At 32.3% G+C, this 12,525-nt stretch overlaps 1 protein-coding gene across 1 annotated transcript; it reads right to left on the bottom strand.

Annotated features, from left to right (window-relative positions):
• Window positions 1–6,401: 6,401 nt before the first annotated feature.
• Window positions 6,402–9,241, bottom strand: LOC134712744 (zinc finger protein 227-like). Its single transcript, XM_063574582.1, has one exon. It carries the CDS (start codon window positions 9,112–9,114, stop codon window positions 7,765–7,767), a length of 1,350 nt encoding a protein of 449 aa, XP_063430652.1. The 5' UTR covers window positions 9,115–9,241; the 3' UTR covers window positions 6,402–7,764.
• Between the last annotated feature and the right edge of the window lie 3,284 nt (window positions 9,242–12,525).

Below are 12,525 nucleotides of genomic sequence, written 5' to 3'. Positions count from 1 at the left end.
GTTAAAGTCAAAATCCAATAAACTACTATCATGTTGCTTTAAAACTAACAATTGGTTTTCAAACCTTCCAGTGAAATATAAGAGTGACACAACGTGTTAGTTACAATTAGCCTTGGGATGTTTTATTGAATTGGAATTGGTTCGTTTGGAATTTAATGATCCACATGTGTTATGTTTAACCGATTTAAAAAATACTTGGCCTTGAATCTGCCAGATAAACTTTAATCCTGAAAAACATTTGTGAGATAATTAGACGCTATTCATTCTTTTGTCAGGATTTATAAATTGTTAGAGTTAATTTTTTTTTATTCGATGTAACATAGCCATTTAGTCGACGTGTCCTGGCTATTTTTGAATTTTGTACTAGAAGGTGCCCACGAAATCGCGGTACAGTTAAGCAAGTGTTGAAACAAAGAGTTTTTTTTTTAAATTTAGGCGCGTGCAGTACGTCGATTGAGCATGCACGAAACTGTTATAATGAGACACAAATTGATAGTGGTCTCCGAATTTTGATAATATCTCAAAAATGGCGTTTCTGTAAAGAAAAGATTGACTCAAAGACAAATTTAGGTAATACAAAAGACTGCATTAAATTTGTTCATCATTTATCACATATTTCCGACTTTGCATGGTTTTAGGGGAGTTAAATGTAAACTCAATGAAATCGGTCTTTTCCTTTAGTAGTATCGATATTACACTTATTCATTGTTTCCGACTAAGAAGCACGTCAAGGAAAATATTAATAGTATGTAAAAAATTGAACGTTTGAAATCTATAAAACAATAATTCATGCACGTTCTCTGATGATTGATTTCCACGTTAAGTCATACTTAAACACACCTCTGGAGCCTTGATCATTGATTAGACTAATGTTGAAGTCATAATTTTTTATTTACTCTTAGAACATGAACACGACATTGCATTCTGATTTCAGATTTCTTTATTTCTTATAAAACCAAGTTAATGGTACAAAGAAACATATAATTACAACTAAATTCTTCTGGCAAGTGTTTTCAAAACGATCATAAAAAGAGAGAGATTGATGATCAACCCGGAGAACATACTTCTATATTGATAATTCTAATTTATTTACCTAAATTTATCAATACCCGAATATTTCTGAAACAAACAAACTGCCGCATTTCAAAAAAAATACTTGGCTTACATAATTCATCATATTAAGTCTATTCGGCTGGCTGAAAATTACTTGTATATATAAATGTAATTGTTTGTTATAATTCAGGTTGCACTTTTATATTAATTTATTCATTCCTTCGTAGTAAGGTGTACAAAAATCTCTTTAATTTCTGATGAGCTTATTTACAACTACCGTGGGTCGATGCCACTGCTGGTGGAGTTTTTCTTCCCCAAGCCCAGGGTATCACCAGCCCAGTATTCAGCATTTCTGTTCTGACATAAATTAACATTGATATGGTCGTTTTAATAAATAAACTGTTTCATAATCTTTGAATTTTTGAAATACTAAGGCTTTTTGACCTCGGGAATAGGTTTCCGTAGCTGTATTTGGCAAAATAAATTTAGGCATTTTTGGTCCTCAATGCTCTTCAACTTAATACTGGGATCTATGATGAGTTTATTTACTTCTACTTTCTGATAGAGCTGGACAATTAAAAATATAGTGATATTCATCACCCATCTCTCGAGAATTACAAAGTAGACAGTGCCTGTCCAGTCAAAAAAAAAAAGAGGGACGAAAGATACCAAAGGGACAGTCAAACTCATAAATCTAAAACAAACTGACAACGCCATGGCTAAAACAAACTGACAACGCCATGGCTAAAAATGAAAAAGACAAAAAGACAAACCATATTACACATGACAATTCCAAGCAATCTACACTGGTTTCTATAGTCATTGATTACAATAAACATGAACATTATCATTAACATGTTTTCAATGATCAGAGCTATGATGTCATTGATTACAATAAACATGAACATTATCATTAACATGTTTTCAATGATCAGAGCTATGATGTCATTGATTACAATAAACATGAACATTATCATTAACATGTTTTCAATGATCAGAGCTATGATGTCATTGATTACAATAAACATGAACATTATCATTAACATGTTTTCAATGATCAGAGCTATGATATATATAACTTTAATTAATTACAAACATGTTGTTTTATTGTAATGTGTATTTCTGTTTTGTTTGACTGTATAATTGTGTATTTCTGTTTTGTTTGACTGTTTTGTGCATTTCTGTTTTGTTTGACTGTTTTGTGTATTTCTGTTTTGTTTGACTGTTTTGTGTATTTCTGTTTTGTTTGTTGTGTATTTCTGTTTTGTTTGACTGTTTTGTGTATTTCTGTTTTGTTTGACTGTTTTGTGTATTTCTGTTTTGTTTGACTGTATAATTGTGTATTTCTGTTTTGTTTGACTGTTTTGTGTATTTCTGTTTTGTTTGACTGTTTTGTGTATTTCTGTTTTGTTTTACTGTATTGTGTATTTCTGTTTTGTTTGACTGTTTTGTGTATTTCTGTTTTGTTTGACTGTTTTGTGTATTTCTGTTTTGTTTGACTGTTTTGTGTATTTCTGTTTTGTTTTACTGTATTGTGTATTGCTGTTTTGTTTTACTGTATTGTGTATTGCTGTTTTGTTTTACTGTATTGTGTATTGCTGTTTTGTTTGATTGTACTGTATTTTGCTGTTTTGTTTTTACTAAAAATAGGATAACTGCTGCTGCATGCATAATGGCTTCACATATACAAGATGTCAATACCTATTATATTATATTTTTAATTGGCCTTTTGAACCTTTTGGTGATTTGAGCATCACTGGTGAGTCTTTTGTAGACGAAATGCACGTCTGGCGTTTAATCTTTGTATCTATGATGAGTTTAGTTGACATTGCACATGTTCATGATTTTTCCGCAGCGGGAGTGGATCGCAACCCTTAGCTAGCGAAAATGAACAGCACTTGGTACTTAAAAAGGAAGATTCATGCCATAGTTATTTCCATTCCATTCAGTGGTTCTCTAGAAGATGTTCAAAATGTGAAAGTTAACAACGACGACGGACGATGGACGCCAAGTGATGAGTAAATTATGCATTTTTTTTCCACTTGTAAATGTTACGGAAACAATTCCAGAACGAGATTTCAACGAGACTAAAACGTAAGATTAATACATCCTGAAATACATTTCAGTTTTGTACGGAGAAGACTTCGCTAAATGTTACAACTTGCGTCTACTACTAAATTTTTTTTATTATGTAACAATAAAATATATTTTATACAGTAATCTAGTTATCTATACTATTAAACGAGAAGACCTCATTTCGTGTGTCGCTTCTCTTCCTTCCAACAATAACTTAATCATCATGCCTCTGTGTCATATCGGTACCATGCAAGGTCGCATTTGTCATCCATTCTTATGATTATTCAGATTTAGTTATTTTGGGGGGAAAACGAAACCAGAGGCTCTCACCGAGAGCCTGTGTCACTCACCTTGGTGCATATTAAACAATGGACACAGATAAATTCATGACAAAATAGTGTTTTTGTGATCATGATGTGTTTGTAGATCTTACTTTACTGAACATTCTTGTTGCTACAATTATCTCTATTTACAATGAACTTGGCCCAGTAATTAAAGTGGAAAATATTTTCTAAAAATTCACAAAAAATTACAAAAATTTATGAAAATTGTTAAAAAATTACTATAAAGGGCAATAACTCCGCAAGGGATCAACTGACAATTTGGTCATGTTGACTTATTTGTAGATCTTACTTTGCTGAACATTACTGGTGTTTACAGTTTATCTTTATCTATAATAATATTCAAGATAATGACCAAAAACTGCAAAATTTCCTTAAAATTACCAATTAAGTGTCAGCAACCCAACAATTGGATGTTTGATTCATCTGAAAATTTCAGGGCTGATAAATATTGACCTAATGAACATTTTTACCCATGTCAGATTTGCTCTTAATGCTTTCGTTTTTGAGATATAAGCCAAAAACTGCATTTGACCCCTATGTTCTATTTTAAGTAACGGCGGCCAAGATAATAACCCAAAAATGCAAAATTTCCTTAAAATTACAAATTCTGGGGCAGCAACCCAACAATGGTTTGTCTGTTTTGTCTGAAAATTTCAGGGCAGTTAGATCTTCACCTGATATACAATTCAATCCTGTAAGATTTGCATTGGTTTCAGAGTTATAAGCCAAAATCTACATTTTACCCCTTTGTTCTATAATTAGCCATGGCGGGCATCTTGGTTGGTTGGAAGGGTCACGCCACACATTATTTTCAACTAGATACCCCAAGAATGGTTGTGGCAAAGTTTGGTTAAATTTGACCAGCTAGTTTCAGAGAAGAAGACTTTTTTTTAAAGAATACTAAAATTTTAGAAAAATGGTTAAACATTGACTATAAAGGGCAATAACTCCTTAATTAGTCACTTGACAAATTTGTTCATGTGGACTTATTTGTAGATCTTACTTTGCTGAACATTGAAGTTGTTAATTTTATCTATAATAATATTCAAGATAATAACCAAAAATTGCATTATTTCCTTAAAATTACCAATTCAGGGGCAGCAACCCAACAACGGGTTGTCCGATTTGTCTGAAAATTTCAGGGCATATAGATCTTGACCTAACAGACAATTTTAGTACCACTGTCAGATTTGCTCTAAATGCTTTGGTTTCAGAGTTATAAGCCAAAATATTACATTTAATCCCAATGTTCTATTTTTAGCCATGAAGGCCATATTGGTTGGTTTGACGGGTCACGCCTCACATTTTAAATCTAGATACCCGAATGATGATTGTGGCCAAGTTTGGTTAAATTTGGCCCAGTAGTTTCAGAGAAGATTTTTGTATAAACAGACGACGGACGCCAAGTGATGAGAAAAAGCTCACTTGACCTTTCAGGTCAGGTGAGCTAAAAAAAAAAAAGGCGTTCGGATATTGTTTCCGTCACCAGTCCGACTTTTAGTCATAGATAAGACTTTCGATTTTAAACTTGCTGATTTTCATAAGAACTCGGAGAGAGGACACTTGTTTTATCCTACTATGATATATAGAGACTTTCTATATAAGTTATAGCAAATTTTATTGTTGAAAGTGAAAGTAGTGATTAGGGTAGAAACTAGAATAAGCCATAAATACAAAATTCAAAGCCTACCATTGGCATATATCAATAGGGCTCTCAAAAGAAAACACACTGATGGATTGTTCTACAAGCATATTTTATTAGAATAAAAATGGTATATAAGCAGTAACATTTATGTCATGTTTGAAGCGGTGCATTTTTTAAAATTTAATTTGACTTTTACCGAACAATACATTGTATCAAAGGGGAAGAATAATTGTGGTCTGATGCCAGAAACGTGGAAATAATGGAATTTAACAGAAAGAAAACAAATAACGGGTTTTGGAAAACGGAGAGAGCTTTAAATTTGAAACCGTTTCACTAGACATATAATCATTTACAAAAATTCATCCTATAACAGTTTACAAGCTGTAAATGCCAGCATTTAGCGGGTGTGTTCTAGTTATAATAATTGGTCGAAGGCCTCAAACTTCGACTTATTGCTTAAATTCAAGATGATTACTAGTTTTAACAAGTGATTTTAAAGTCGAGCATCCGTAGTCAGATGGTACCTTTAGTAGAGATTGAACTTTAAAAAAATACGCCCATACACCAACTGTCTTCTATAACCAAAGCACGCACATGGAAAGATTTTGTCAATTCCAGAGCAAAAATAATAAATGAGAAAAATACATGTTAGATGCGTGATTCTTTTTTTTTTTTTTTTAGATGTAAGTGGCTTGTAACTATATATCAGTAACTGCGAGTACTCTTATATCTGTACATAATGGGTTTTTTTGTTGTAAGAAAAAAAGTATCCGGTCACATCCACTCTGTATAGTATTTTTTATTTGTATTCATCTGATATTTAAGCCTTTTCAACTGAATTTTTGTATATAGTTTATTTTTATGTTATACTGTTACACCACTGTCCCAGGTTTGAGGTTAGGTTTAGTCCCGCCACATTCTGAGTGTATGTGCCTGTTCGGAGCCTGTTATTCAGTGGTTGTCGTTTGTTTATGTGTTACATATTTGTTTTTCGTTCATTTTTGTACATAGACGGCTGTTATATTTCTCCTTTGAATTGTTCTACATTGTCATTTCGGAGTCTTTCATAGCTTACTATGCAGTATGGGCGTAGCTCAATGTTGAAGGCCGTACAGTGACCTACATAGTTGTTAATTTCTGTGTCATTTGGTCTCTTGTGGAGAGTTATCTCATTGGCAATCATATCACATCTTCTTTTTTTATATGTAAGTACAAAAAAGACACATGTAACATTTCAAACATTTATTTTACAGTAGAACAGATAATACCAACAACACGTTCCGATAGGCAAGATGAATTTCAAAAACAAAAAACGAAGGTGTGGGACTAACGAAAATGACACAAGCGGCACAATTAACCTCATAAGACACAGAAAAAGAAACCCAACTGTTTTAATCAATGTCATGATTTAATTTGCTCATTGTTGTATTGACTCGTGTGGTTTGAATGACAATGCTATAGTATCTGTAAAGTTCACTTAACATTGTTCTGACCTACATTGTACATGACCTAGTGACTTGTGTGAATTCAGCGACACAGATTAAATATTGTGTCTATGTTGCTGGACAACATGATTACATATGTTAAAATCGAAATAATAAAATATAAGCCATTAAGCTTCGAGAATCAAATTAAAAAAAAACCTTACAACATACATTGACATATAAAAGATACATATTATACATTTGACAACTGCCAAGAGAAATTGCAACAGCAACTTACAATAGATTTACAAAAGCATATAATAATTTCACATTTTATAAAAGACGATAATCACTCAAAAAACAATTGGCTTCAAAAAGCAGGAATCGCTCAGCTGTTAAACAAATACCATTTAATATTTACTTCCCCCCTAATTTCAATCAGTTGAAAAACAGTGCATCCTAATTTGGCCAGGCTTCCTCTTATTTTGCTAATTACACAATCTCCAAAACAAGTATTAGTCGACAATTGTTTATTATATTACGCTCTTGTAATTCCTTCACATTTTGTCTTTGTGCATTTTGAAATAATGTAAGTTGATTATGTCTTGCATGCTGATACTATAGATACCCATCCGCGTATCAGCCAGTGATACCATGGATACCAACCCGCGTATCAGCCAGTGATACCATGGAAACCCACCCGCGTATCAGCCAATGAACGAAGGGGTAATATGTCCCAAAAAATTGTTCGCTAAAAAGTTATTATTTCGTTTTATATTTCATGATTTGTACCAAGTGCCGTCCCCGTAACATATAAATCAAGCAAATGAATCAACAATAAATTGTATACATAAAACTAGAGAAATTAAAAAAAAAAATGCAATAAAATACAACATTTTAATTGAGAAATTGTTTGGCTTATCGTAAGCCAGAAATTGTCGTTGTTTTCCAATCATGAATTTCTAGTCATATGGCGGTTTTCACGTATATATAATGTTTGTAGGTATTTTATTTTACTAGTGACCTATTCCTCGACATACAAGTGACACTAAACTGCTGATATGTCATTTATGATGAGTTATGTCATGTGCTTTAGATGTTACTTAAATAATCACATACAGCAAGTAAATAAGGTTCAAACATCGAGATGTGTTTTCATGTGTTTCTTCAAGCGACATGCCTCATTAAACTCTTTGGTGCAAAATTCACACTGATAAGGTTTCTAACCAGTATGTGTTCTTCTGTGTCTTTTCAAACTTGCTCGTTGAGTAAACCTTTTATCACATACATCACATTCAAAAGGAGCTTCCCCAGTATGTGATCTTATGTGTACTTGTAAGGAAGCCTTGTTAGCATAATCTTTGTTACACAAATCACATTTGTGTGGTTTGTCACCAGTATGTGTTTTCATATGTCCATACAGTGAACTACTTGAACAAAACCTTTTATCACATACGTCACATTTATAAGGTTTATCACCGGTGTGTACTCTCATGTGTTTTTGTAAGTCGTTATCCGTACACCATCCTTTACCGCACAGACTACATCTGTGCAGATATATCCCATAATGCATTTTTACGTGTGCCTGAAAGTAGTTCTTTTGGGTAAACCCTTTACCACATACATTACACGTTAAAGCTTGTTCACCAGTATGATGTATCTTGTGTAGCTTGAGGCAAGATGTTTGACTAAACCCTTTCCCACATATTTCACATTTATAAGGCTTTTCACCGGTATGGGTTCTTATATGTGTTGTTAATGAACTGTCTTGACGAAAATCTTTACCGCACACGTCACATTTATAAGGTTTTTCGTCCGTGTGTATTCTGCGATGAACTATTAGGTTTGCAATCCAGCTGAATTCCTTATTACACACTTGACACTTATAAGGTTTTTGACCAGTGTGGATTCTAGCATGTTTCTTCACATAGTATGCATGTTTGAACGTCTTACCACAGACATCACATTTATAAGCCTTTTCGTTGTTGTGAATTTGCTTGTGTTCTGTTAAGTTTCCATTCGTCCTAAAATCTTTTCCACACACATCACAGTTGTATGGTTTGACACCAGAATGTATTATCTTGTGTTCCTGTAAGCTACTTTTCCGTAAAAACAATTTACCGCATACATCACAACTATTTCGTTTGACATCAGTATGGATTTTCATGTGACGCTTTAATGAATTCTCTAGATGGAAAGGTTTACCACAGACTTCACAGATATGGCGTTTTTCATTCCCGTGTAATGCAGCATGTTTCTTTAAATAACTGCTTCTCTTAAATGACTTATTACACTCGTGGCATTTATACATTTCACTGGAATGCGTCTTCAGGTGACTTTTCAAGTTGACATTGCATTTAAAATTCTTGTTACAAATATCACATTTGTAAGGCATTTGTTCGGTGTGTAACTGTTTGTGTCTTTGTAAGGAACTAGCCGCACTGAAATCTTTATCACAAACATCACAGTTGTATGGCCTGTCGCCAGTATGGGTTCTCGTGTGCCTCTTTAAGTCACCGCTTCGGACAAAACTCTTTACACAAACATCACATTTGAATTTTTTTTCTGCCATAACAATTCTCAAGTTTGGTTTCAATATTAACGTAGCTATTATTTGTGTATAGTAAACGTTTCAGTGTGTATATGTTTGACCAGAGACTGTTTACCCGCTGTGCTACAAGGTAATTGGATAGTGTATATTTTTATATTTACCTTTAAAGTCTTCGCGTGTCAAAAGATTACTTAAGCGTGACTCAATCGCGCATTTAAAATACAGATTAGGTGAAGGTGTTCGATTAGGTGCATAGGAGAATGAGAGTGATTTACAAAAAATATTAATTGTTTTGAATATATGGTGTTGTACTAATGACCTTACTGTTAACTTAGAAAAATCAAAAATAGTATATTTTAGAACACAGTCTGTATGTAGATCAAATTTTTAATTTTTGTTTAATGGTAACAATATTGATATTGTTTCCCAATACACATATTTAGGTTTATTGCTATGAAAATATGGCAAAAGCAGTTGCTAAAGCCGCCAGTAGATCGTAATTGGGTTTGTTAATATGCCAGCTATGCTGGTACTTATGGGCGTTTTTCAATAAAAACGTATTTTCTTGTCCCAGCCACTTAAAAAAAAATGTGTTTGATCTTTGCAAGTATTTTTTTGTGCAGTCAGTACATTGAATTAGATTTAACATTTTTATGCAAAGAAACAGTTTATTTTTAGAGGGATTGAAAAGATATTGACTCCTGAATGGTCCAAAACACCCAAAATGGCATGTCCCTAGACCGCCTGTTCAACATTCATACTCTAAAATATCGTAAAAAAAAGAAGAAATAAATGTTTTTTTTACCTTACATAAGTTCTTTAAATATTCAAAAGTATGTTCAGAGCCAATATATTTTAATAAACAGCTTTCATTATAGGTTTTTTAATTTCAGAAGGTGTGTCCCTCACAAAATGTCCACTACGAAACGAAGTCATTAAAATTTGCCAATAAACAGTTCTATAAAATCAATGTAATTTTTGTTTGCAAGAGATATAAACATTAGGGTCTTACAAAAGAAGTGATGCTTTTATAACGGCAATTAAATTGTTGGTAAGAAAAATTGAGCACATCAAATGGACCAGAGTGATACCGTATTTTTGATAATGTCCACTACGAAACGGGTCAAATCTCCTTCAGTATCTGGTTTTAAAATTATGAAAAAAATATCAGTGTACAGCTTGATAAATGTTTTGATGAATACAATCAGTCTTGTTACTATTGCAATATAGGGATTGTGGGAAAAGAATGAAACATACGAATACGTCCCTTACGAAACGGTCCCCTACGAAACAAGTATGGAAGAAAAACGTTTCGTAGTGGACACTACCACTACCATGCAGTCTTTTTTTAATCTTTTTTCAATTATATTCGTGCAAAACAAATAACAAGGGTTAGTTTCATGTAATTTTCATTATGTTTTTATTAACATATGATAGGGTTGATGTCAACTACGAAACTTTTTGTCCACTACGAAACGGTTTTGTCCACTACGAAACGCATCAAAATGTCCACTACGTAACATAAGTTGAACCTTCATATGTGAAGTACTGTCTAATCTTTATCGATAAAAATGGTTTTCCAATTCAGAAAAAAATGATATTTTTCTAGTTTTTAAAGTAAACAAACTGGAATGTCTATAGGAAACATTTAAAATTGCAAAAAATATGTGTGTTTAGAAGAAGTTTCGTAGGGGACAAAAGTCCCCTGCGAACTATGAAAATAATATCATTTTTAAGAATATTTAAGATTGCACTTTTTGTTTACAAACAAGTCTATTATAGAGGTATTCAAAATAACTCTTGGAATTAAATTTAAGACAAGTTGATTTTCCATTTTTTTTAGGTCTGAAAATAACGCTTTTATTGAAAAACGCCCTTATGGTAGAAGCATCGTTTTGGGACAAAGAACGATAACTCTTTCTAGACGACCCATCTGAAAACATTCGTCACTCTCGTTAAATCTCGTACGATTTTTTTTTTTAATGGCGGCCAAATTTAACGTTTTAACGCGCTCTTGAATAAACGGAACAGATCGAAGAGTTACTTTTTTCAAATACATATCTTGCTGAATGAATGCAGGGAACTTAATTTTCAAATTTTTCATATAACTGTTATGCGGGAAAATCGGGTAGGGCAGACTAAGGCAGTTGCCTCCCTCTCCTGCTGAAAGTGTAAATTTCGTCACTCTACTGTTTACATGACTCTGCTCACTATATTTTAACTTCGACAATTTGGGGAGCTGTCGTTCCTATTTTTTGGAGGCCTCCTGGTGAATAAAACTTAGGCAAAGATGTCTATATATATATTTTTATTTCGGGTCCAACCATAAGAGTAATCAAATCAAAATACATTAATAAGAAATAAGAGTTTGATTCAAAAAATGAACTTGAATTAACAATTATCAAAATCCTTTTTTAATTGAAACCGTTTATCATGATATTTAAAAAAAAAAACACGTGCTGTTTTTTTTTATATTCACCAATCCAAATGACTGTTATGATACTTATTTTCATAAGGACAATTTCTATTGGTTAGATCTGTTATCTAATTTACATTTTAACATATTAATTTGGTGTTACTATTTCTAATTACTTAATACCTTGTTTTTACGACCATTAGGGAAACCCTATTATTTAGTAAGATATAATTCTATGTGAACAATAGAAAAGAATAAAATATATTTGCTAAAGGAAATAATTCGAAGAATTTTAAAAGCTGTCAAACCTTATTTATATGATCTTATCATCGCTCAGTGTCAACTAGGAAGAATTGCACACCAAATACTTATATATGACAAGTTACATAACATTATAGACCCTCTAATTATTATATCTTTTTATACAAAAAGCTTTACTACCATTGTATGTAAGATTCACTTAGTTTTATATGTAATATTGAATTTTATTTCTTTAAATATTTTACCTCAATTTACCTTCATTATATAACTGTTTACTAATAAAAGTTTTAGAATGTACATATTTTTAAACATTTCTGATAATGCCACTTTTTTAGTGTGTCACTGTGCACATTTTAGAAAAGATTTCAAACACATTTTGTAATGTTTATTAAGGCGTATGACATTTATATCAATCTGTCACCGTTCACTGATTTTCTGGAAGATTGTTTAATGAATTGGATTTGCAATGTTGATAAAACCTTTGAAAATACGCTTGATTTTGACCAAACTATGCTTATGGGTATTTCGAAGAGAAGTAACGGTTTTAATCATTATTTCGCTAATTTTATTATGACTATAGCAAATTTTAGTAACTTTAAAACAAGAATGTGAAAGTCCGTGATCATACATACTGACAAATTAATATTTCCTATGTTAAACCGGGCATCATTTGTGTCTTGAAGACAGAGTAACAATTTCAAGTTATTGTCTTTAAAGTTTCTGTTAAATAAATCTATGGGGAAACTTTTTAATGT

This window comes from Mytilus trossulus, chromosome 3 (assembly GCF_036588685.1).
Source record: "Mytilus trossulus isolate FHL-02 chromosome 3, PNRI_Mtr1.1.1.hap1, whole genome shotgun sequence".
Classification (NCBI taxonomy): Eukaryota; Metazoa; Mollusca; class Bivalvia; order Mytilida; family Mytilidae; genus Mytilus; species Mytilus trossulus.
The sequence above is the reverse complement of the archived record's forward strand: the minus strand, read 5'-3'. Positions and strand labels throughout refer to the sequence as shown.